This window comes from Callionymus lyra, chromosome 14 (assembly GCF_982586985.1).
Source record: "Callionymus lyra chromosome 14, fCalLyr1.hap1.1, whole genome shotgun sequence".
Taxonomy (NCBI): Eukaryota; Metazoa; Chordata; class Actinopteri; order Syngnathiformes; family Callionymidae; genus Callionymus; species Callionymus lyra.
In genome coordinates this window covers 1,559,602-1,587,101 of record NC_141831.1, presented here as the reverse complement: position 1 = coordinate 1,587,101, position 27,500 = coordinate 1,559,602, and the positions used below count along the sequence as shown (strand labels likewise).

General features: G+C 45.2%; 1 protein-coding gene across 8 annotated transcripts in view; it reads left to right on the top strand.

The window, feature by feature from the left end:
• The window catches only part of LOC148065653 (glutamate receptor 3-like), a 93,285-nt gene that overhangs the window by 40,226 nt on the left and 25,559 nt on the right, over positions 1-27,500 (top strand). For all 8 annotated transcript variants that reach the window (XR_015713336.1, XR_015713335.1, XR_015713337.1 and 5 more), the window contains exons 4-10: positions 3,611-3,798; positions 18,295-18,348; positions 19,306-19,467; positions 20,090-20,257; positions 21,316-21,420; positions 22,598-22,705; positions 25,444-25,650. Coding sequence is in view for 5 of the 8 variants with exons in the window: in XM_087807938.1 (XP_087664064.1) it covers positions 3,611-3,798; positions 18,295-18,348; positions 19,306-19,467; positions 20,090-20,257; positions 21,316-21,420; positions 22,598-22,705; positions 25,444-25,650 (992 nt within the window). In the remaining 3 variants the exon portion in view is untranslated. The remainder of the gene's footprint in view (positions 1-3,610; positions 3,799-18,294; positions 18,349-19,305; positions 19,468-20,089; positions 20,258-21,315; positions 21,421-22,597; positions 22,706-25,443; positions 25,651-27,500) is intronic.

Below are 27,500 nucleotides of genomic sequence, written 5' to 3'. Positions count from 1 at the left end.
TGGACATGAGTGTGGACATGAGTGTGGACATGAGTGTGGACATGAGTGTGGACATGAGTGTGGACATGAGTGTTGACATGAGTGTTGACATGAGTGTGGACATGAGTGTTGACATGAGTGTGGACATGAGTGTTGACATGAGTGTTGACATGAGTGTGGACATGAGTGTGGACATGAGTGTGGACATGAGTGTGGACATGAGTGTGGACATGAGTGTTGACATGAGTGTGGACATGAGTGTGGACATGAGTGTTGACATGAGTGTGGACATGAGTGTGGACATGAGTGTTGACATGAGTGTGGACATGAGTGTGGACATGAGTGTGGACATGAGTGTTGACATGAGTGTGGACATGAGTGTGGACATGAGTGTTGACATGAGTGTTGACATGAGTGTGGACATGAGTGTTGACATGAGTGTGGACATGAGTGTTGACATGAGTGTTGACATGAGTGTGGACATGAGTGTTGACATGAGTGTTGACATGAGTGTGGACATGAGTGTGGACATGAGTGTGGACATGAGTGTGGACATGAGTGTGGACATGAGTGTTGACATGAGTGTGGACATGAGTGTGGACATGAGTGTGGACATGAGTGTTGACATGAGTGTGGACATGAGTGTGGACATGAGTGTTGACATGAGTGTTGACATGAGTGTGGACATGAGTGTTGACATGAGTGTTGACATGAGTGTGGACATGAGTGTGGACATGAGTGTTGACATGAGTGTGGACATGAGTGTGGACATGAGTGTTGACATGAGTGTTGACATGAGTGTGGACATGAGTGTGGACATGAGTGTGGACATGAGTGTTGACATGAGTGTGGACATGAGTGTGGACATGAGTGTTGACATGAGTGTGGACATGAGTGTTAACATGAGTGTTGACATGAGTGTGGACATGAGTGTGGACATGAGTGTGGACATGAGTGTTGACATGAGTGTGGACATGAGTGTGGACATGAGTGTTGACATGAGTGTTGACATGAGTGTGGACATGAGTGTGGACATGAGTGTGGACATGAGTGTTGACATGAGTGTGGACATGAGTGTGGACATGAGTGTTGACATGAGTGTTGACATGAGTGTGGACATGAGTGTTGACATGAGTGTGGACATGAGTGTTAACATGAGTGTTGACATGAGTGTGGACATGAGTGTTAACATGAGTGTTGACATGAGTGTGGACATGAGTGTGGACATGAGTGTGGACATGAGTGTTGACATGAGTGTGGACATGAGTGTTAACATGAGTGTTGACATGAGTGTTGACATGAGTGTTGACATGAGTGTGGACATGAGTGTGGACATGAGTGTTGACATGAGTGTGGACATGAGTGTTAACATGAGTGTTGACATGAGTGTTGACATGAGTGTGGACATGAGTGTTAACATGAGTGTTGACATGAGTGTTGACATGAGTGTTGACATGAGTGTTGACATGAGTGTTGACATGAGTGTGGACATGAGTGTGGACATGAGTGTGGACATGAGTGTGGACATGAGTGTGGACATGAGTGTTGACATGAGTGTTGACATGAGTGTGGACATGAGTGTGGACATGAGTGTGGACATGAGTGTGGACATGAGTGTGGACATGAGTGTTGACATGAGTGTTGACATGAGTGTGGACATGAGTGTGGACATGAGTGTTGACATGAGTGTTGACATGAGTGTGGACATGAGTGTGGACATGAGTGTGGACATGAGTGTTGACATGAGTGTGGACATGAGTGTAGACATGAGTGTTGACATGAGTGTGGACATGAGTGTTAACATGAGTGTTGACATGAGTGTGGACATGAGTGTGGACATGAGTGTGGACATGAGTGTTGACATGAGTGTGGACATGAGTGTGGACATGAGTGTTGACATGAGTGTTGACATGAGTGTGGACATGAGTGTGGACATGAGTGTGGACATGAGTGTTGACATGAGTGTGGACATGAGTGTGGACATGAGTGTTGACATGAGTGTTGACATGAGTGTGGACATGAGTGTTGACATGAGTGTGGACATGAGTGTTAACATGAGTGTTGACATGAGTGTGGACATGAGTGTTAACATGAGTGTTGACATGAGTGTGGACATGAGTGTGGACATGAGTGTGGACATGAGTGTTGACATGAGTGTGGACATGAGTGTTAACATGAGTGTTGACATGAGTGTTGACATGAGTGTGGACATGAGTGTGGACATGAGTGTTGACATGAGTGTGGACATGAGTGTTAACATGAGTGTTGACATGAGTGTTGACATGAGTGTGGACATGAGTGTTAACATGAGTGTTGACATGAGTGTTGACATGAGTGTTGACATGAGTGTTGACATGAGTGTTGACATGAGTGTGGACATGAGTGTGGACATGAGTGTGGACATGAGTGTGGACATGAGTGTTGACATGAGTGTTGACATGAGTGTGGACATGAGTGTGGACATGAGTGTGGACATGAGTGTGGACATGAGTGTGGACATGAGTGTTGACATGAGTGTTGACATGAGTGTGGACATGAGTGTGGACATGAGTGTTGACATGAGTGTTGACATGAGTGTGGACATGAGTGTGGACATGAGTGTGGACATGAGTGTGGACATGAGTGTGGACATGAGTGTTGACATGAGTGTGGACATGAGTGTGGACATGAGTGTGGACATGAGTGTTGACATGAGTGTGGACATGAGTGTGGACATGAGTGTTGACATGAGTGTGGACATGAGTGTGGACATGAGTGTGGACATGAGTGTGGACATGAGTGTTGACATGAGTGTGGACATGAGTGTTGACATGAGTGTGGACATGAGTGTGGACATGAGTGTTGACATGAGTGTGGACATGAGTGTGGACATGAGTGTGGACATGAGTGTGGACATGAGTGTTGACATGAGTGTGGACATGAGTGTGGACATGAGTGTGGACATGAGTGTTGACATGAGTGTGGACATGAGTGTGGACATGAGTGTTGACATGAGTGTTGACATGAGTGTGGACATGAGTGTTGACATGAGTGTTGACATGAGTGTTGACATGAGTGTGGACATGAGTGTGGACATGAGTGTGGACATGAGTGTGGACATGAGTGTGGACATGAGTGTTGACACGAGTGTGGACATGAGTGTTGACATGAGTGTTGACATGAGTGTTGACATGAGTGTTGACATGAGTGTGGACATGAGTGTGGACATGAGTGTGGACATGAGTGTGGACATGAGTGTGGACATGAGTGTGGACATGAGTGTGGACATGAGTGTTGACACGAGTGTGGACATGAGTGTTGACATGAGTGTGGACATGAGTGTGGACATGAGTGTGGACATTCTTTTTAACAACATAAGTTAAAAATAATCAACTCTTCAACAAACCTTCAAAAGACTCGACTCACTTTCTGACTCAAACATGTTCATCCACTCAAACTTCTTTAGTCTCAAACCCTCTCAGTGAACTCATCACGGTTATCATGAGGCTGCACATCACTGTAGGACCTTCAAGACTCGTCGCTTCACGTCGAGGTGGACTCTAGTGACGTCAACGAAGCTTCATGTCGTGGTTTCCATCGTTGTTGTGCCTCACGATGGTGATCCTCCTCGTCTCCTCCTCGTCTCCTCCAGGCTTCTCCATCCTTCAGGCCATCATGGAGTCGGCCGTGGCCAACAACTGGCAGGTGACCGCTCGCTCCGTGGGGAACGTGGTGGATCCCATCGAGTACCGGCGCATCATCGAGGAGATGGACCGGCGGCAGGAGAAGCGCTTCCTGGTGGACTGCGAGGTGCAGAGGATCAACTCCATCCTGGAGCAGGTACGACGTCGTGAAGCCTCCGCTGGTTCCAGGTCGCCACGTTCCCTAGTGTCGGCCGCGATGTTCCCGACGGTCCGGCTCAGTGAGGACGACGTGATCTATGAGGAGTAATTTTAGATTCGCTTCTCGCTTCAGGTTTACTCATGACTCAGCACTTTAGGACACAAACAACTTTCACACAAACTCTTCTCGCTCAAGCCTGAAGGTCTGTAGTTGAACGTCAGGAGCCTTTGAGCAATAATTCCTGACGCAGCTGATTGTAAGAAAAACTTCTTCTCAACTATAGGAAGTCGTTCTGAGAAGACGAGGACGACTAAAGAGAAGCAAACACGTGAAGGTCATTGGAAAGTCTCTCTGGTGTAAAGGTCAGGGTTAAGGTTAAGGGTTAAAGGTGTGAACTTGTCTTCTGCTGCTGCTCTGAAAGATCTTCTCATATCAACTCATTTCATTCATCACTTTCATAAACGATGTTGAAGTTCAACTCAAGAGCGACTTCAGAATCGTCACAGTTCGAGTCGTTGAAGTTTGTTTTCAATGAAGGCTCAGATCTGCTCCTGATCAGTCCAGCGTTTCTTTCTGAAGAAGCTTCGTCTGGATCTGGATGAAGGTCTGAGTGACGACATGAGACGCAGAGAAGGAAGTCTGAAGACGAGCGATCAGAGCTGACTTTGAAACATCATCTCGTCATGACACGTTTGTTTCTGCTCAAGATGAATCTACAGTAAACATCCAATGATTTGAATCTTTCTCTAAATTCTTAATGTGTTGGTTGTTGTTCTTCAAACTGAATCTTCTTTGAAGATAAGTGTGAGATTGTGAATTCCACTGAGGCTCATGTTTCTCCTGCAGTGAGAACTGAGATGAAGTGTTTAAAGACTCGGGTGAGTGTCCTGGAAGTGATGAACGTTTGGAACACGTCGAGTGTTTGTGGCCTTGAGTTCCTCCTCGGATCAGAAACAATTAGGATCTGAGAACAAACACCAGCGAGTGTTAATCCTGCTCACCGTGAAGGTTCTCGTCCGTTTACATAATTCATCTTCATTATCCTCTTTCTCTCATCCTGGACTCGACCTTGACTTCACAACCGTCTTCATGTCCTCGGAGGATTTTCACAGACGGCAGCACTTTCTTCACGAAGAGCATCTTCGTCCTTCGTTCCACAGTCATTAAAGCAACGTTACGATCCTCTGCGTCGATTATCGTACGTCCTGGTCGTCAGAGTCGATTATCGTACGTCCTGGTCGTCAGAGTCGATTATCGTACGTCCTGATCGTCAGAGTCGATTATCGTACGTCCTGGTCGTCGGAGTCGATTATCGTACGTCCTGGTCGTCAGAGTCGATTATCGTACGTCCTGATCGTCAGAGTCGATTATCGTACGTCCTGGTCGTCAGTGACGATTATCGTACGTCCTGGTCGTCAGCGTCGATTATCGTACGTCCTGGTCGTCAGCGTCGATTATCGTACGTCCTGGTCGTCAGTGACGATTATCGTACGTCCTGGTCGTCAGAGTCGATTATCGTACGTCCTGGTCGTCAGCGTCGATTATCGTACGTCCTGGTATTCAGAGTCGATTATCGTACGTCCTGGTCGTCAGCGTCGATTATCGTACGTCCTGGTCGTCAGAGTCGATTATCGTACGTCCTGGTCGTCAGAGTCGATTATCGTACGTCCTGGTCGTCAGAGTCGATTATCGTACGTCCTGGTCGTCAGAGTCGATTATCGTACGTCCTGGTCGTCAGCGTCGATTATCGTACGTCCTGGTCGTCAGAGTCGATTATCGTACGTCCTGGTCGTCAGAGTCGATTATCGTACGTCCTGGTCGTCAGAGCCGATTATCGTACGTCCTGGTCGTCAGCGTCAATTATCGTACGTCCTGGTCGTCAGCGTCAATTATCGTACGTCCTGGTCGTCAGAGTCGATTATCGTACGTCCTGGTCGTCAGAGTCGATTATCGTACGTCCTGGTCGTCAGCGTCAATTATCGTACGTCCTGGTCGTCAGAGTCGATTATCGTACGTCCTGGTCGTCAGCGTCAATTATCGTACGTCCTGGTCGTCAGCGTCGATTATCGTACGTCCTGGTCGTCAGCGTCGATTATCGTACGTCCTGGTCGTCAGAGTCGATTATCGTACGTCCTGGTCGTCAGCGTCAATTATCATACGTCCTGGTCGTCAGAGTCGATTATCGTACGTCCTGGTCGTCAGCGTCAATTATCGTACGTCCTGGTCGTCAGAGTCGATTATCGTACGTCCTGGTCGTCAGAGTCGATTATCGTACGTCCTGGTCGTCAGCGTCAATTATCGTACGTCCTGGTCGTCAGCGTCGATTATCGTACGTCCTGGTCGTCAGCGTCGATTATCGTACGTCCTGGTCGTCAGAGTCGATTATCGTACGTCCTGGTCGTCAGCGTCGATTATCGTACGTCCTGGTATTCAGAGTCGATTATCGTACGTCATGGTCGTCAGAGTCGATTATCGTACGTCCTGGTCGTCAGAGTCGATTATCGTACGTCCTGGTCGTCAGAGTTGATTATCGTACGTCCTGGTCGTCAGAGTCGATTATCGTACGTCCTGGTCGTCAGAGTCGATTATCGTACGTCCTGGTCGTCAGAGTCGATTATCGTACGTTCTGGTCGTCAGAGTCGATTATCGTACGTCCTGGTCGTCAGAGTCGATTATCGTACGTTCTGGTCGTCAGAGTCGATTATCGTACGTCCTGGTCGTCAGCGTCGATTATCGTACGTTCTGGTCGTCAGAGTCGATTATCGTACGTCCTGGTCGTCAGAGTCGATTATCGTACGTCCTGGTCGTCAGAGTCGATTATCGTACGTCCTGGTCGTCAAAGTCTATTATCGTACGTCCTGGTCGTCAGCGTCGATTATCGTACGTCCTGGTCGTCAGAGTCGATTATCGTACGTCCTGGTCGTCAGAGTCGATTATCGTACGTCCTGGTCGTCAGAGTCGATTATCGTACGTCCTGGTCGTCAGAGTCGATTATCGTACGTCCTGGTCGTCAGCGTCGATTATCGTACGTCCTGGTCGTCAGAGTCGATTATCGTACGTCCTGGTCGTCAGAGTCGATTATCGTACGTCCTGGTCGTCAGAGTCGATTATCGTACGTCCTGGTCGTCAGAGTCGATTATCGTACGTCCTGGTCGTCAGAGCCGATTATCGTACGTCCTGGTCGTCAGCGTCGATTATCGTACGTCCTGGTCGTCAGAGTCGATTATCGTACGTCCTGGTCGTCAGAGTCGATTATCGTACGTCCTGGTCGTCAGAGCCGATTATCGTACGTCCTGGTCGTCAGAGTCGATTATCGTACGTCCTGGTCGTCAGAGTCGATTATCGTACGTCCTGGTCGTCAGCGTCAATTATCGTACGTCCTGGTCGTCAGCGTCGATTATCGTACGTCCTGGTCGTCAGCGTCGATTATCGTACGTCCTGGTCGTCAGAGTCGATTATCGTACGTCCTGGTCGTCAGCGTCGATTATCGTACGTCCTGGTATTCAGAGTCGATTATCGTACGTCATGGTCGTCAGAGTCGATTATCGTACGTCCTGGTCGTCAGAGTCGATTATCGTACGTCCTGGTCGTCAGAGTTGATTATCGTACGTCCTGGTCGTCAGAGTCGATTATCGTACGTCCTGGTCGTCAGAGTCGATTATCGTACGTCCTGGTCGTCAGAGTCGATTATCGTACGTCCTGGTCGTCAGAGTCGATTATCGTACGTCCTGGTCGTCAGAGTCGATTATCGTACGTTCTGGTCGTCAGAGTCGATTATCGTACGTCCTGGTCGTCAGAGTCGATTATCGTACGTTCTGGTCGTCAGAGTCGATTATCGTACGTCCTGGTCGTCAGCGTCGATTATCGTACGTTCTGGTCGTCAGAGTCGATTATCGTACGTCCTGGTCGTCAGAGTCGATTATCGTACGTCCTGGTCGTCAGAGTCGATTATCGTACGTCCTGGTCGTCAAAGTCTATTATCGTACGTCCTGGTCGTCAGCGTCGATTATCGTACGTCCTGGTCGTCAGAGTCGATTATCGTACGTCCTGGTCGTCAGAGTCGATTATCGTACATCCTGGTCGTCAGAGTCGATTATCGTACGTCCTGGTCGTCAGAGTCGATTATCGTACGTCCTGGTCGTCAGCGTCGATTATCGTACGTCCTGGTCGTCAGAGTCGATTATCGTACGTCCTGGTCGTCAGAGTCGATTATCGTACGTCCTGGTCGTCAGAGTCGATTATCGTACGTCCTGGTCGTCAGAGTCGATTATCGTACGTCCTGGTCGTCAGAGCCGATTATCGTACGTCCTGGTCGTCAGCGTCGATTATCGTACGTCCTGGTCGTCAGAGTCGATTATCGTACGTCCTGGTCGTCAGAGTCGATTATCGTACGTCCTGGTCGTCAGAGCCGATTATCGTACGTCCTGGTCGTCAGAGTCGATTATCGTACGTCCTGGTCGTCAGAGTCGATTATCGTACGTCCTGGTCGTCAGAGTCGATTATCGTACGTCCTGGTCGTCAGCGTCGATTATCGTACGTCCTGGTCGTCAGAGTCGATTATCGTACGTCCTGGTCGTCAGAGTCGATTATCGTACGTCCTGGTCGTCAGAGTCGATTATCGTACGTCCTGGTCGTCAGAGCCGATTATCGTACGTCCTGGTCGTCAGAGTCGATTATCGTACGTCCTGGTCGTCAGCGTCGATTATCGTACGTCCTGGTCGTCAGAGTCGATTATCGTACGTCCTGGTCGTCAGAGTCGATTATCGTACGTCCTGGTCGTCAGAGTCGATTATCGTACGTCCTGGTCGTCAGAGTCGATTATCGTACGTTCTGGTCGTCAGCGTCAATTATCGTACGTCCTGGTCGTCAGAGTCGATTATCGTACGTCCTGGTCGTCAGAGTTGATTATCGTACGTCCTGGTCGTCAGCGTCAATTATCATACGTCCTGGTCGTCAGAGTCGATTATCGTACGTCCTGGTCGTCAGCGTCAATTATCGTACGTCCTGGTCGTCAGAGTCGATTATCGTACGTCCTGGTCGTCAGCGTCGATTATCGTACGTCCTGGTCGTCAGCGTCGATTATCGTACGTCCTGGTCGTCAGCGTCGATTATCGTACGTCCTGGTCGTCAGAGTCGATTATCGTACGTCCTGGTCGTCAGCGTCAATTATCATACGTCCTGGTCGTCAGAGTCGATTATCGTACGTCCTGGTCGTCAGCGTCAATTATCGTACGTCCTGGTCGTCAGAGTCGATTATCGTACGTCCTGGTCGTCAGAGTCGATAATCGTACGTCCTGGTCGTCAGCGTCAATTATCGTATGTCCTGGTCGTCAGAGTCGATTATCGTACGTCCTGGTCGTCAGCGTCAATTATCATACGTCCTGGTCGTCAGAGTCGATTATCGTACGTCCTGGTCGTCAGCGTCAATTATCGTACGTCCTGGTCGTCCAAGGCGATTATCGTACGTCCTGGTCGTCAGCGTCAATTATCGTACGTCCTGGTCGTCAGCGTCGATTATCGTACGTCCTGGTCGTCAGCGTCGATTATCGTACGTCCTGGTCGTCAGAGTCGATTATCGTACGTCCTGGTCGTCAGCGTCGATTATCGTACGTCCTGGTATTCAGAGTCGATTATCGTACGTCCTGGTCGTCAGAGTCGATTATCGTACGTCCTGGTCGTCAGAGTCGATTATCGTACGTCCTGGTCGTCAGAGTTGATTATCGTACGTCCTGGTCGTCAGAGTCGATTATCGTACGTCCTGGTCGTCAGAGTCGATTATCGTACGTCCTGGTCGTCAGAGTCGATTATCGTACGTTCTGGTCGTCAGAGTCGATTATCGTACGTCCTGGTCGTCAGAGTCGATTATCGTACGTTCTGGTCGTCAGAGTCGATTATTGTACGTCCTGGTCGTCAGCGTCGATTATCGTACGTTCTGGTCGTCAGAGTCGATTATCGTACGTCCTGGTCGTCAGAGTCGATTATCGTACGTCCTGGTCGTCAGAGTCGATTATCGTACGTCCTGGTCGTCAAAGTCTATTATCGTACGTCCTGGTCGTCAGCGTCGATTATCGTACGTCCTGGTCGTCAGAGTCGATTATCGTACGTCCTGGTCGTCAGAGTCGATTATCGTACGTCCTGGTCGTCAGCGTCGATTATCGTACGTCCTGGTCGTCAGCGTCGATTATCGTACGTCCTGGTCGTCAGAGTCGATTATCGTACGTCCTGGTCGTCGGAGTCGATTATCGTACGTCCTGGTCGTCAGAGTCGATTATCGTACGTCCTGGTCGACAGCGTCGATTATCGTACGTCCTGATCGTCAGAGTCGATTATCGTACGTCCTGGTCGTCGGAGTCGATTATCGTACGTCCTGGTCGTCGGAGTCGATTATCGTACGTCCTGATCGTCAGAGTCGATTATCGTACGTCCTGGTCGTCAGAGTCGATTATCGTACGTCCTGGTCGTCAGAGTCGATTATCGTACGTCCTGGTCGTCAGAGTCGATTATCGTACGTCCTGGTCGTCAGAGTCGATTATCGTACATCCTGGTCGTCAGAGTCAATTATCGTACGTCCTGGTCGTCAGAGTCGATTATCATACGTCCTGGTCGTCAGAGTCGATTATCGTACGTCCTGGTCGTCAGAGTCGATTATCGTACGTCCTGGTCGTCAGAGTTGATTATCGTACGTCCTGGTCGTCAGAGTCGATTATCGTACGTCCTGGTCGTCCAAGGCGATTATCGTACGTCCTGGTCGTCAGAGTCGATTATCGTACGTCCTGGTCGTCAAAGTCGATTATCGTACGTCCTGGTCGTCAGAGTCGATTATCGTACGTCCTGATCGTCAGAGTCGATTATCGTACGTCCTGATCGTCAGAGTCGATTATCGTACGTCCTGGTCGTCAGAGTTGATTATCGTACGTCCTGGTCGTCAGAGTCGATTATCGTACGTCCTGGTCGTCAGAGTCGATTATCGTACGTCCTGGTCGTCAGAGTCGATTATCGTACGTCCTGGTCGTCCAAGGCGATTATCGTACGTCCTGGTCGTCCAAGGCGATTATCGTACGTCCTGGTCGTCAAAGTTGATTATCGTACGTCCTGGTCGTCAGAGTCGATTATCGTACGTCCTGGTCGTCAAAGTCGATTATCGTACGTCCTGGTCGTCAGAGTCGATTATCGTACAACCTGGTCGTCAGCGTCGATTATCGTACGTCCTGGTCGTCATTACGATTATCGTACGTCCTGATCGTCAGAGTCGATTATCGTACGTCCTGGTCGTCAGAGTCGATTATCGTACGTCCTGGTCGTCAGAGTTGATTATCGTACGTCCTGGTCGTCAGAGTCGATTATCGTACGTCCTGGTCGTCAGAGTCGATTATCGTACGTCCTGGTCGTCAGAGTCGATTATCGTACGTCCTGGTCGTCCAAGGCGATTATCGTACGTCCTGGTCGTCCAAGGCGATTATCGTACGTCCTGGTCGTCAAAGTTGATTATCGTACGTCCTGGTCGTCAGAGTCGATTATCGTACGTCCTGGTCGTCAAAGTTGATTATCGTACGTCCTGGTCGTCAGAGTCGATTATCGTACGTCCTGGTCGTCAGTGTCGATTATCGTACGTCCTGGTCGTCAGAGTCGATTATCGTACGTCCTGGTCGTCAGAGTCGATTATCGTACGTCCTGGTCGTCAGAGTCGATTATCGTACGTCCTGGTCGTCAGAGTCGATTATGGTACGTCCTGGTCGTCAGAGTCGATTATGGTACGTCCTGGTCGTCAGAGTCGATTATCGTACGTCCTGGTCGTCAGAGTCGATTATCGTACATCCTGGTCGTCAGAGTCGATTATCGTACGTCCTGGTCGTCGGAGCCGATTATCGTACGTCCTGGTCGTCAGAGTCGATTATCGTGCGTCCTGGTCGTCAGAGTTGATTATCGTACGTCCTGATCGTCAGAGTCGATTATCGTACGTCCTGGTCGTCGGAGCCGATTATCGTACGTCTTTGTCGTCAGAGTTGATTATCGTACGTCCTGATCGTCAGAGTCGATTATCGTACGTCCTGATCGTCAGAGTCGATTATCGTACGTCCTGGTCGTCAGAGTCGATTATCGTACGTCCTGATCGTCAGAGTCGATTATCGTACGTCCTGGTCGTCGGAGCCGATTATCGTACGTCCTGGTCGTCAGAGTCGATTATCGTACGTCCTGGTCGTCAGAGTCGATTATCGTACGTCCTGGTCGTCAGAGTCGATTATCGTACGTCCTGATCGTCAGAGTCGATTATCGTACGTCCTGATCGTCAGAGTCGATTATCGTACGTCCTGGTCGGCAGAGGCGATTATCGTACGTCCTGGTCGTCGGAGCCGATAATCGTACGTCCTGATCGTCAGAGGCGATTATCGTACGTCCTGGTCGTCGGAGCCGATAATCATACGTCCTGGTCATCAGAGGCGATTATCGTACGTCCTGGTCGTCGGAGTCGATTATCGTACGTCCTGGTCATCAGAGGCGATTATCGTACGTCCTGGTGGTCGGAGCCGATAATCGTACGTCCTGATCGTCGGAGCCGATTATCGTACGTCCTGATCGTCGGAGCCGATAATCATACGTCCTGGTCGTTGGAGCCGATAATCGTACGTCCTGATCGTCATTACGATTATCGTACGTCCTGGTCGTCAGAGTCGATTATCGTACGTCCTGGTCGTCAGAGCCGATTATCGTACGTCCTGATCGTCAGAGCCGATTATCGTACGTCCTGGTCGTCAGAGTCGATTATCGTACGTCCTGGTCGTCAGAGCCGATAATCATACGTCCTGGTCATCAGAGGCGATTATCGTACGTCCTGGTCGTCGGAGTCGATTATCGTACGTCCTGATCGTCAGAGGCGATTATCGTACGTCCTGGTCGTCGGAGCCGATAATCATACGTCCTGGTCATCAGAGGCGATTATCATACGTCCTGGTCGTCGGAGTCGATTATCGTACGTCCTGGTCGTTGGAGCCGATAATCGTACGTCCTGATCGTCAGAGTCGATAATCGTACGTCCTGGTCGTCAGAGCCGATAATCGTACGTCCTGGTCGTCAGAGTCGATAATCGTACGTCCTGGTCGTCAGAGCCGATAATCGTACGTCCTGGTCGTCCGTGGCGCAGACGCGTCTCTGGAGACGCTTCTTCTCTAAGCTGTGAAATCAACACTTGACTGTTATGTCGCCTCCTGATGTAAGTAGGACACACTGTCCCGTAACAGCAACAACAATGAGTGACTATAAATAGCCTCCTCGCCGGAGGGAAGATCTCACAAAGGCTGAGCAAACACAAGTGCGACCACTGAGCCGGCAGCAAACAGCCTTTTGCACGTGTGTGTTTAAGGCCTGAACATGTAAACTTGAGATCCTGGACTAGGATCATCAACACACTAAGAATGTAACTGTTTCGAGGTGTTGAACATCTGCCTCAGGCTTGATCTTCACACGTGTCGCGCTGCTGAAGACGACGTTTAAACACCTTTGAGGCTTTTCATCGATAACAGAGACGAGTGTCCTCTCTGCCCGAGGACCAGTCACTGACACTCAGAGGACGGAGAGAAACTGCTGCAGGCTCGTGGGAGTTAGACCTGGAAGCAGGAATGTTAGGATGTGAAAAGAAGCTGAGAGAAGGTTCTGAACTCAACAGGACCACGATGATGTTAGCTTGATGTTGTTAGCTTGTTGTTGTTAGCATGTTGTTGTAAGCTTGTTGTTAGCTTGTTGTTGTTAGCATGTTGTTGTTGGATTTTGTTGTATGCTTGTCGTTGTTAGCTTGTTGTTGTTAGCGTGTTGTTGTTAGCTTGTTGTTGTTAGCTTGTTGTTGTTAGCTTGTTGTTTTTAGCGTGTTGTTGTTAGCTTGTTCATTTGAGACTTTAATCTTCATGTTGATGACGTCACATCTTGCTCTGCTAAGGAACTTTTAACTTTAACTTTAATTTTGAGGAACATGTTTCTGAACCCACTCATCAAAAAGGCCACATTTTAGACTTGTCTTGTTTAATCTGGACTTCATCCCTGAACCTAAGCCTTTGAAAGTTAGGTCTCAGAGGCGTGTCATCTCAGCCGATACTGCAGACAGTTTTTCTGCTATGTTTGACCGTCTTTCCTTTGATGACTGCCCAGACGTGGACAGTTTGATTCACTGTTTCACTGATCATTGTGTTGAAATACTGGATCAAGTGGCACCTGTTAAATCGAACTTGAAAATTCAGAAAAAACGGTGCCCCTGGACAAATGAAGATCTCCTGAGTCTGAAGAGACTTTGTCGAAAGACAGAGCGTCTCTGGAAGTCCACTAAACTTGAGGTGCACAGACTTCACCTCAGGGATCTGATGTCTTCTTACAATGAGATGGTGGAAACTGCTAGTTCTGATTACAAGCAGCAAATAAGAAAAACCCCAAAGTGTTGTTTGACACGATTAATTCTCTTGTGTCTCCTGCTCCTCAAATCACGCCTGTCTTCTGTGAAGCTGACAGCAATGCATTGTTGAGGTTTTTCATTGACAAAATTAAATTGATCAAAGAGAAAATCTCTCCCCCTTTGTTTGGAACCCCTACTGTCTCTGAGCCCCTCTCCTCCTCTTGGTCCTCCTTCACTGCTGTATCTTTGGGTGATATTTCAGCACTAGTGAACAAGAGAGAAGATTGCTCCTGATGATAAGATTCCAGGGTTGAGTCAGTTCTTGGGTGACTTAGGTCAGTCTGTCAAACTGAGCCTGAGAAACCTGGGTGTTGTATTTGATGAAGACATGTCTCTTGTTCAACACTGAAGAAAACTGACCAGAAACTGTTTCCTTCAACTGAGAAAAATCTCTTAATTTAGGAAAATGTTGTCAGAACATGATCTGGATCTTATAATCCATGTGTTTGTTTCTTCTCGTCTGGACTATTGTAACAGTTTGTTTTCATGTCTTAACAAGAAGGATCTTCTCGCCTGCAGTTCATACAAAACTCTGCAGCGAGAATTCTGAGCCGCTCTAGTAGAAGAACTCACATTTCTCCTTCAAACTCTTCACTGGCTTCCAATTTCTTTCAGGATCAACTTTAAAATTCTGGTTCTTACTTTCAGATCTATTCATGGTCAGGCTCCTCCTTACATCAGTGATCTGATCCAGCCTTACACCCCAGCTCGGGCTCTGAGGTCTGTGGATCAGAATCTACTTATGGTTCCACGCACACGGTTCAGGACCAGAGGAGAGAAATCCTTCCAGACTGTTGCTCCTAAGCTTTGGAATGATCTTCTCACTCTTTGGCTTGATGGATCTACTGACTCCTTCAAGAAACATCTCAAGACGTTTTTATTTGTTCAGGCTTTTCCTTAATTTTCTGAGACTCTTGTGTTTGTCTCTCTGTTATCTTGACCTTTGAAGTATATACTTTATTGAATATTGTTTTGATTGTTTAATCGCTTTGTGAACCTGATCTGGAAAAGCGCTATATAAATAAAAATGACTTACTAACTCACTTGTTGTTGTTAGCATGTTGTTGTTAGCTTGTTGTGGTTAGCATGTTGTTGGTAGCATAGCTCAGAAAGTTGTGATTCTTCTCTCCACTGCTCTGTTGAAAGATAAGACTTTAAACTATACAATCTGACGAGTTAATCATCGCAAATCTTTTATCAATTCATTATTTTTAATTGCGACCCAATGAGGAAAAAGGAGATCAAAGAACGCGGGACATACAGAGATGTACTAGATCCAGGTTTGACGTCCGCAAATATTTCTGACGTCGCAGAAACAGAAGCTTCTGCTACTGTGATGTATCTTCTTAACTTTGACATGTCGAAGGTTGAGTCTGCGTCAGTCAAAGCTTCAAACCGTGAAACAATGCGTTGAGATCCGAACGTTATATTCCCGCGTGATGTTGAGAGAACGTGACTTTGTGCTGCTGATCACAGCAGAGGTCGTGAGGATGTGACGATCGTGAAGGACGTCATCTGAAGCTCCTTCTCCTCGCCTGAGTCTCCAGCAGAGCCTGGAGAACCTGCTCACACAGAGACGGTTGTTGTTCATGTTGGCGCTCGATGACGAGAGTCTCAGCTGCAGCTGAACAAACTTCCTCGTAACAAACAAGTTTGAGATGTTGATCGTCCTCATCACGTGAAGATACATCAGCTCTACAGTCACGGTGACTTTTGAGAACATGAAGTTTACTCGTCCTCGTCTGTGAGTCGAGGATGAAGCTGCAGGAACTTTGGTCACCAGTTCATACCTCAGCCAATCATGAGACGCACAGACGATCACGTGACTGATGTGTATAAAAAAATATCATATTCCATTTTCTTTATTAAATTACCGTATTCTCCGGACTATAAGTGCCTCCGGAGTCCAGCCATAAAATACATAATAAAGAAGTAAAAACATATATAAGTCGCACTGGAGTATAAGTCGCATTTTTGGGGGAAATTGATTTGATAAAATCCAAGAACAGACATGTGATCTTGAAAGAGAATTAAAATAAAACTAGAGGCAACAACAGAATAATGTTCCGTTACATGAAGTGAGAACCTGGTATGTTAACATAACATATGAAGAGTTATTCAGAGAACTATAGCATCAATAACTAACTAGTTTACCAAACCATCCGTGTAACTCCAAATAACTCTTCATCCTCGTGTCACTTTTAAACAACTAACTAACTCCGGAGGTAGAAGATGCTTCCTCTTCTACGTGGAAATGATCAACACAGGCCTAGAGCGCCCTCTGGTGGTTTAGTGTGAGAATAACATGTGAAATGATATAATAATGTGGTAATAATTTCACACATAAGTCACTCAGAGTATAAGTCGCGGACAAACTATGGAAAAAACTGCGACTTATAGTCCGAAAAATACGGTATGTTTATAAAATATTCGACCTTCAAATATAGACGTCATTGAGTTATGATTTTATAAAACAACTATGAAACTCAAACCATGTCTTTATTATTCTGATCAACGTATTGATCGATGTCGACGAGCTCGTGACTCATGGTTATCAGGTGTCGGATCGATGACAGTTAACATTAAAAATGTAGGAGGCGGTCGATGCTCTGGAGGTTCTTCTCCTCCTCGACCTCCTCGACCTCCTCGACCTCCTCGGCGTCCTGACGGTTTCACGTTCCCAGAAAAAGCGCTGGTTTCCCGGAGGAGCGTGAAAGTGGAGCAGCTGAAATATTTGTTACTTCCAGATGCAGCTTCTGAGATCAAACCAGAGAGTGAAGGTCAGAGTCTCACGACAAACTCTGAAACTTTCCTCTCGTCGAAGCCGCAGAAACTAAATATCGACGAACAGGAAATTGCAGCCGTCAATCATCCCGACAGGAAGTTATTCATCCGACGGAGGAAGATTGTTTTTAACTTGTAAATAAAACTCTTGTGGATCCATCAGAGGAAGATCTGGGTCACGGATCTCAACGAACTCGTCGCTGACGAAACACAATCGATTGTATTTAATCATCGTCACGACGTCGCTATGAAGGTTCAGCAGGAAATGAGTGATAAAAGTAAAGTTGATGAATTAACACTTTCAGTCGTTAAATAACTTTTAATTCCTAACATGAGTCGATCACAAACATCTGAAGACTCCCTCGCTTCACTTCTTCATCACTGTTTTGATTGACACGTGACTGATCCAATCAAATCTCTTAGTTCTTCACTGATCTTTCTCTTGATTTGTTGTTTTTTTTGTTTTTGTGAAACTTTGGTGATAATAGTTTTTTTAATTTTATTTTCTCATTATCTTTCTGGTTTTCATGATAATATTTTTGTTTTTCATGATAAATACCTTTTGTTTTTCCAGCTTATTATCTTTCTTTTTTTCGTGAAAGAAAAATAGTCTTTCATGATAATATTTTTCATTTTTTTGTGATAATACTAAGAATATTTTTTCTCTGAAAAAGAACATTAAACATTTTACTTTTCCTCGTCATTTTCACGACTCAAAGATGTTTCATTTGCGTCTCAAACGCGTCACGATCGTCTCTAAACTTCCAGACGTTTCTTCGTGTTTAAAAAGCTCTTCTTCTAATGAAGTCTTGAATCTGAAATTGAAATCGTTGTCGTCGGAACATTCCGGGCTTTGCTGAGTTTCTTCATTAAAACCGAGAGCTCGGAGGGAAAATGAGGAAGATTCGAGTCAGACGCGAGCAAACGGTGAAAATATCTGAATGTTTCTGTTGAAGGACAGAGACCGAGAGAGAACATGTGATGAAGACTGAGGAGCTCCTAAGGAAGGTTCTGGACCTTCTCTGGACCTTCTCTGGACCTTCTCTGGACCTTCTCTGGACCTTCTCTGGACCTTCTCTGGACCTTCTCTTGACCTTAATATAGAAGAACTCCCGTTCTTACGTGAAACTTTGACTCACTCTTGTGACCTTCTGTGACCTGCTGTGACCTCTAATGACCTGCTGTGACCTTCTATGACCTGCTGTGACCTCTAATGACCTGCTGTGACCTTCTATGACCTGCTGTGACCTCTAATGACCTGCTGTGACCTCCAGGTGGTGACCTCAGGAAAGAACAGTCGAGGATATCACTACATCTTGGCCAACCTGGTGAGTTTGTTAATATTATTGTTATGTTCATCCTTCCTTTTTATCCATCCATCCATCCATCCATCCATCCATCCATCCATCCATCCATCCATCCATCCATCCATCCATCCATCCATCCATCATCCATCCATCCATCCATCCATCCATCATCCATCCATCCATCCATCCATCATCCATCCATCCATCCATCCATCCATCCATCCATCATCCATCCATCCATCCTTCTCTCCCTCCCGCTCTCATCAATCCACACTTCATTCTTCCATTCATCATCCACTCATCCACTCATCCATCCATCCATCCATCCATCCATCCATCCATCCATCCATCCATCCATCCATCCATCCATCCATCCATCCATCCATCCATCCATCCATCCATCCATCCATCCATCCATCCATCATCCATCCATCCATTCTTCTCTCCCTCCCGCTCTCATCAATCCACACTTCATTCTTCCATTCATCATCCACTCATCCATCCATCCTTCCTTTTATCCATCCATCATCCATCCATCTTTCATTTTATCCATCTATCATCCATCCATCATTCTTTTTATCCATTCATCATCCATCATCCATCCATCCATCCATCCATCCATCCATCCATCCATCCATCCATCCATCCATCCATCCATCCATCCATCCATCCATCCATCCATCCATCCATCCATCCATCCATCCATCCATCCATCCATCCTTCTCTCCCTCCCGCTCTCATCAATCCACACTTCATTCTTCCATCCATCGATGTCAAAGGTTAAGAAGATAGTTTTGACATTTATCAACAAAGTATCTTAAAAACATCAGTATTTTCAGTCCAGCTAACGTGACGTTCAAGGAGCTCCTGGAGAAACATGTGTTTCCTCTCAGGACAGAAGCAGAACGAGTGACTTCAGATGATCTTCATCCTCAGATCAAAGGTGTTTCTTCTGCTAATGATCTTCTCTGATCTCAGGGCTTCTCCAACATGAGCCTGGACAGAGTGTTCGCCGGTGGAGCTAACATCACAGGCTTCCAGATCATCAGCCCCGACAGCTCCATCGTCCAGCAGTTCCTCCAGCGCTGGGAGCGTCTGGATGAAAGAGAGTTTCCTGAAGCCAAAAACACTCCGCTCAAGGTCAGCGAGGAATCTCACCACCACTGGATCTATTTTCTTAATGAAGAATAATGATCGTGTATCAGACGCATCAGAAGATTGAACTAATGTTCAACCTTTGATATATATATGTGTATATATATATATATGTGTATATATGTATATATATATATATGATATTCTAGATCCCATAATTGTAAAATAAATGATGTAAATTTTATATTTTTTAATTCCTAGTCTTTTAAATGCAATATATAAATGTTGTTATAATAGAGTCTCCAGACTAAACCAACAGATCTCAGAGCTACTGATCAAACTCTCAACCAATCATGAGACACGTAGACGATCATGTGACGATGTTTGGACATTTGATCCAGTAGCTCTGAGCTCTGTTGGTTTAGTCTGGAGACTCTATTATACCAACATTAATACATTGAATTTAAAAGACTTTAAATTAAAATATATTGAATTTAGAAAATGTTGTTTCTTTTTTTTTAAATATTTAAAAAGTATTGAAAAAATGATACAATTATTTATTAAAAAAAATTCAAAGTTCCAACATTTGAAATATTCACTGATCAACTTTTTTAACCAGATTAACCGGATCATAACTATCATAACTTGTGACTCACTCTCTCCTCAGTACACGTCGGCTCTGACCCACGACTCCATCCTGGTTCTGGCCGAAGCGTTTCGTTACCTCCGGCGCCAGCGTGTGGACGTGTCGCGCCGAGGAAGCGCCGGAGACTGTTTGGCGAACCCGGCGGTTCCGTGGAGCCAAGGAATCGACATCGAGCGAGCCCTGAAGATGGTACAGTGTCAACATCTTCTGGTCGATAATACACTTGTTAGCATGTTAGCATGTTAGCATACTTGTTGCTACAACATCCTGAATATTTCAACATATTCTGGTCGATAATACACATGTTAGCATGTTAGCATGTTAGCATACTTGTTGCTACAACATCCTGAATATTTTAACATATTCTAGTCAATAATACACATGTTAGCATACTTGTTGCTAGAATATCCAGAATATTTCAGTAGCATTAGCATTAGCAGGAGGCTAGCAAGACAGCAGCATAAAACCACAGCAACAATACTGTTTTACCTCCTTGGAGGAGGTAATAATACAATAATAGTTCATTCTGCTTCAGTCAACAGCCTCTTCCCAGAAGAAACTAGGAATATTTGTAGTATGACTGGCAGCAGATGAAGTAGTATAAGAAGGTGTAGCAGAGACAGTTCATTTGTGGTTTAGCAGCAACTAAAGTTGTACATTAAGTGTTTGTTGTGCTTTAGCATTAGCATATCTAGTCCACAGCATGCTAGCCTTTAGCATCAGATTGACTTGTTTACTGAAGGAAGAAGTCAAAGTTGTAACAAACCTTTGAGAAGAATTTTAAGAAGTTTATTTTAATATATGCAAAATAGTTATGCTTTAGCATTAGCACATTAGCAACCACACAGTATTCACAGAAATAGTGTATTAAAATTGTTGTGATGTCATGAGACTAGTAGTAGCAGCTGCAGTATTATTAGTATTAGTAGTATTGTTAGTACTAGCAGCTGCAGTATTATTAGTATTAGTAGTATTGTTAGTACTAGCATCTGCAGTATTATTAGTATTAGTAGTATTGTCAGTACTAGCAGCTGCAGTATTATTAGTATTAGTAGTATTGTTAGTACTAGCAGCTGCAGTATTATTAGTATTAGTAGTATTGTCAGTACTAGCAGCTGCAGTATTATTAGTATTAGTAGTATTGTTAGTACCAGCAGCTGCAGTATTATTAGTGTTAGTAGTATTGTCAGTACTAGCAGCTGTGTGTTAGCTTGATGCTAGTGTGTCTCACGTCTGTTGTGCGACAGGTTCAAGTTCAAGGAATGACAGGAAACATCCAGTTCGACACGTTCGGCCGTCGAGCGAACTACACAATCGATGTGTACGAGATGAAGACGGGAGGACCTCGCAAGGTGAGCGGACGAGACGACAACACACCTCGCATCGACTCACACGCCAACGTGGCAAGTGTTGCTCCAACACTTCACACTTGACAACTACACAAATGTCACAATCTCAGACACACATTGACTGTGACGAGGTTCCTGTGAGAGCTGCCAATGATTGGAGGTGACTCCGTACTGTCAACACAACTACACACACCTCTGCTCACACACACACACACACACATATACACAACTACAAACACCTCTGCTCACACACACACACACACACACATATACACAACTACAAACACCTCTGCTCACACACACACACACACACACACACACACACATATACACAACTACAAACACCTCTGCTCACACACACACACACACACACATATACACAACTACAAACACCTCTGCTCACACACACACACACACACACACACACACACATATACACAACTACAAACACCTCTGCTCACACACACACACACACAGAAACTCCGCTCACACACGACACATACATATGTACACACACACAACTTATCTAACACACACATCTATTACACAAACATGTGTGCTAATATACACATATATTTATACACACACAGCATCAATAATCCAGTTTATTCATTTGCACACAAAACTATTTTCTATCAATTATTGTTAGAAAGACATTTTTGTCTTTAAATTTAAATATATATTTTTAGGAGAATAAAAATATTTGTTTACAAATCATTTTAAAGTGTTTTTCACAGTAAATGTTCAAATATTTCTTCAGAATTTTCTAATGATTTTTAAATGAGCTGTAGTTTGAGAAAAAATGTATAATTAAGTATTTATTACATATAATATAAAAGAACATTTGAGACATTTTATCATGAAATATTAGGAGAATTATTGATTCTCTATACATGAAAATAAAAACTATTTTTCTGAGCAGGAACATGTTTTCAAAGTAAAACAACCATCATTTGTGTACTTGTGTAGTAAAACTAGACGTATGTTGAGAGTAAAGTTCTGGTGCAGAAGCAGCTTCTCAGATGTTGTTCCTGCTGCAGTTATTATTAATCCTGGCGTCGAACGTTTCTTATGTAACTTCCACCAATAGAGAAACTCCTACTCCTGCTGCAGCGAGTCCAGGTCAGAGGTCACCGCCTCCTCGTCGCCGTAGTAACTGTCCACCTTCTTGTCCTTGCAGATCGGCTTCTGGAATGAGTTTGAGAAATTTGTATTTATAATGGATCAGCAGGTCACCAACGAGTCGTCCTCTGTGGAAAACCGAACAATTGTGGTCACTACTATTATGGTACACTCACGAGCAGGTTTTTAGTGTTTGACTTGAAGATTTCTGCCACTCAAGGTCAAGGTGTCCTTGTTGTCGATCTGTCCTGGGAGGGTAGAATTATTTTGTTTTCAGTTGCTTTCCATCCACTCACTACATGTTGAAACAGTCGAGGCACGAGAGTGTTCCAACTGTATCCGTGTGGGTGTCAAAGCATTTTGTTTTCTTTCCACCGGTGGGCTGTCGTAGTAGTGACATCACAATAACGGCAATTTTTGCTAACTAGTCGTAGACGTCATCGTGTTTGCATTCGTACGTAAGTAACGGCGTGTCCGTCTCATGAGGTAACGGGTCGGCGGCGCCGGAGACGCGGGTCGACGCGTGAAATGATCTGCACTCCGACGGGACATGAGCAACCAAAGGTCGCGACCTTTAGCTGCTCATCCCTCCTTCAAGTCATTTCAAGTTCTGTCGCCACCACGAGCGTTTAAATGTACGATAAGGTGTTCCTTATCTTACATTTAAAACATGCTCCTCCACTTCCTCCTGACTTTGCCTAACATGCTGCATGATGGACAAATTCAGAATGAAACGTTCATCTGTCATGAATCTCACACACGTCCACGAGACGCTTTATCTTCATCTCATCCTGTCATCAGAGAGCATCGCCGGTTACCACGGCGACCCACCTCACTGCAGAGTAACGTTAGCTACACTTTAGCTTTGCTTTAGCTACTCTTTAACTAAACTTTAGCTTCACTTTAGCTAAACTTTAGCGACACTTTAGCTACACTTTAGCTTTGATTTAGCTACACTTTAACTAAACTTTAGCTTCACTTTAGCTAAACTTTAGCGACACTTTAGCTACACTTTAGCTTTGATTTAGCTACACTTTAACTAAACTTTAACTTCACTTTAGCTAAACTTTAGCTACACTTTAGCTTCACTTTAGCTAAACTTTAGCGACACTTTAGCTAAACTTTAGCTACACTTTAGCTACACTTTATTTACACTTTAGCTACTCTTTAGCCACACTTTAGCTACACTCTAGTTTCACTTTAGCTACACTTTAACTAAACTTTAGCTTCACTTTAGCTAAACTTTAGCGACACTTTATCTAAACTTTAGCTACACTTTAGCTACACTTTATTTACACTTTAGCTACTCTTTAGCTACACTCAAGTTTCACTTTAGCTACACTTTAGTTTAACTTTAGCTAAACTTTAGCTTTGCTTTAGCTACACTTTAGCTTCACTTTAGCTAAACTTTAGTTTAGCTTTAGCTACACTTTAGCTTCACTTTAGCTTCACTTTAGCTAAACTTTAGCTTCACTTTAGCTAAACTTTAGCTACACTTTAGCTAAACTTTAGCTACACTTTAGCTACACTTTAGCTACACTTTATTTACACTTTAGCTACACTCTAGTTTCACTTTAGCTTTGGTTTAGCTACACTTTAGCTACACTTTAGCTACACTCTAGTTTGACTTTAGTTTCACTTTAGCTAAACTTTAGTTTCACTTTAGCTTCACTTTAACTTGTTAGCAATCTTGCTCAGCAGTGGTCCGGATAAATTTGATTGTTTTGTTGCTAATGCTAACTTTAGCATTGAAACACAAAAATTGAATAGTAGGTCAGTTCAATAACAAATAAACTAAAAAACGCTCTTTTCTAAGTCGAGTTGATCCCAAACTTTGTTCCAATATTGTTATTATTTAACAAAACTTGAAGTGGCTAATGACCTACTAGCATGTTAGCATACATGGCTACCTCTTTTTATTTTTTGCAAAAAACATACATTTCATTTTATTCCATTCATTTATATCATGTCCAAACTTTTCAGTTTGTCATTGACTTCATAGACATGAACATAAAGTTGCTAATGTAGCGTAGCATGCGTCTCGTAACGAAGATAATTGAAGTTCAACCTGAAAAAGTGTAATTCTTCATGAAAGTTTATGAAAGAGACGGATAAAGACTAATCAAACAAATGTGTAGCACGGTTGACTTTTTAAACACTGATATTTATTATGTTATGTTCAGATAAATGTGACGTGCCTTCTTCTTTGTCATATGCTCACAGCGCCCCTACAGGCCTGGCATGTGTATAACAGCATTTCCCGGCGTTGTTGCTCTTGGTGTTTGTAACATTAAGTTGAAGTTTCATCACCAAGAGGTCGTCGGTCATCCAACGTTTGGTCAAATGAAAAGACGTGAATCGTCAAAATATAGTTTTTATGAACCTCTAACCAGACGTCAGTCATTGAAGTAAACATTTGTAAATGACAGACGTCAGCGTTAGCATGAGAAGCTACTTTTAAAATACACGTTTCATCTAAACTTTTCAAGATTCTTCTTCATATTTGAGTATTTTCTTTGAGTATTTTCTTTGAGTGTTTTCTTTGAGTGCAGTACACAGACATACTTCCTCACCAGACTTGAATCCACCGGATCAGTGATGAAGTTACGAGTTAGAAACAAACACCAGAGTCTCTATTGTCTCCTCAGCCGCTGACCTTTACTCCATGAACTGGAAAAGTGTTCATTCACCTCCTTCCATCCATCTCAAGTTAGCATGAGGGCTTTGATGTAGTAGCTTCTTCCCTAACGTGAGCGACCAGGATGTATGTAGTCGTAGACCCCCCCCCCCCCCCCCCCCGCGCATGTATGTCCGCCCCCACCTGTTGACCCCCCCCCCCCCACACGCATGTGCATGCACAGGTGTGCTGCGACCTGGTCTGACGTGATCTCAACACTTTAACAGGAAGCTCCGTATGTGATGTACAAGAAAAACTATATGCAGTCGGACGGCAACGAGCGCTACGAGGGCTACTGCGTGGATCTGGCCGCAGAGATCGCCAAACACGTGGGCATCAAGTACAAACTCTCCGTGGTGCCCGACGGGAAGTACGGGGCCCGAGACCCCGAGACCAAGACCTGGAACGGGATGGTGGGCGAGCTGGTGTACGGGGTGAGTTCTCCTGGGGCTGACCCTTGCATACTGGGACACCCATGAATGTCACCACTGTTGGATTCTTCTGTGTTGATACTTTATTCTTTACTAACTGGTTAGTAATAACGTGTTGGTGGAGCTTCATGGACTCCAGAGGTGAACCTGAACTCAATCCTTGTCTGATGAGTTTCTGCGCTTCGTTTGATCCCAGGAAGAAACTTAGGATCAAAACAGTGAATTTATTAATAGCACAGAATGATTACAAAAGTAGGTACAAGACCTTAAATACAACAGTCAACAAAATGAAAATGAGAACCTGCTATCATGTCCTTCTTCTAAAGACCTCCAGCCCTCCCTGAACACTGACCTGAACACTGACCTGAACACTGACCTGAACACTGATCTGAACACTGACCTGAACACTGACCTGAACACTGACCTGAACACTGACCTGAACACTGACCTGAACACTGATCTGAACACTGACCTGAACACTGACCTGAACACTGACCTGAACACTGACCTAAACACTGACCTGAACACTGACCTGAACATTGACGTAAACACTGACCTGAACACTGACCTGAACACTGACCTAAACACTGACCTGAACACTGACCTAAACACTGACCTAAACACTGACCTGAACACTGACCTAAACACTGACCTGAACACTGAACTGAACACTGACCTAAACATTGACCTGAACACTGACCTGAACACTGACCTGAACACTGACCTGAACACTGACCTGAACACTGACCTGAACACTGATCTGAACACTGACCTGAACACTGACCTGAACACTGACCTAAACACTGACCTGAACACTGACCTGAACACTGACCTAAACACTGACCTGAACACTGACCTGAACACTGACCTAAACACTGACCTGAACACTGATCTGAACACTGACCTGAACACTGACCTGAACACTGACCTAAACACTGACCTGAACACTGACCTGAACACTGACCTAAACACTGACCTGAACACTGACCTGAACACTGACCTAAACACTGACCTAAACACTGACCTAAACACTGACCTGAACACTGACCTAAACACTGACCTGAACACTGACCTGAACACTGACCTAAACACTGATCTGAACACTGACCTGAACACTGACCTGAACACTGACCTGAACACTGACCTAAACACTGACCTGAACACTGACCTGAACACTGACCTAAACACTGATCTGAACACTGATCTGAACACTGACCTGAACACTGACCTAAACACTGACCTGAACACTGACCTAAACACTGATCTGAACACTGACCTGAACACTGACCTAAACACTGACCTGAACACTGACCTGAACACTGACCTGAACACTGACCTAAACACTGATCTGAACACTGACCTGAACACTGACCTGAACACTGACCTGAACACTGACCTGAACACTGACCTAAACACTGACCTGAACACTGACCTGAACACTGACCTAAACACTGACCTGAACACTGACCTGAACACTGACCTAAACACTGACCTGAACACTGATCTGAACACTGACCTGAACACTGACCTGAACACTGATCTGAACACTGATCTGAACACTGACCTGAACACTGACCTGAACACTGACCTAAACACTGACCTGAACACTGACCTAAACACTGACCTGAACACTGACCTGAACACTGACCTGAACACTGACCTAAACACTGACCTGAACACTGACCTGAACACTGACCTAAACACTGACCTGAACACTGATCTGAACACTGACCTGAACACTGACCTGAACACTGACCTGAACACTGACCTGAACACTGACCTAAACACTGACCTGAACACTGATCTGAACACTGACCTGAACACTGACCTGAACACTGATCTGAACACTGATC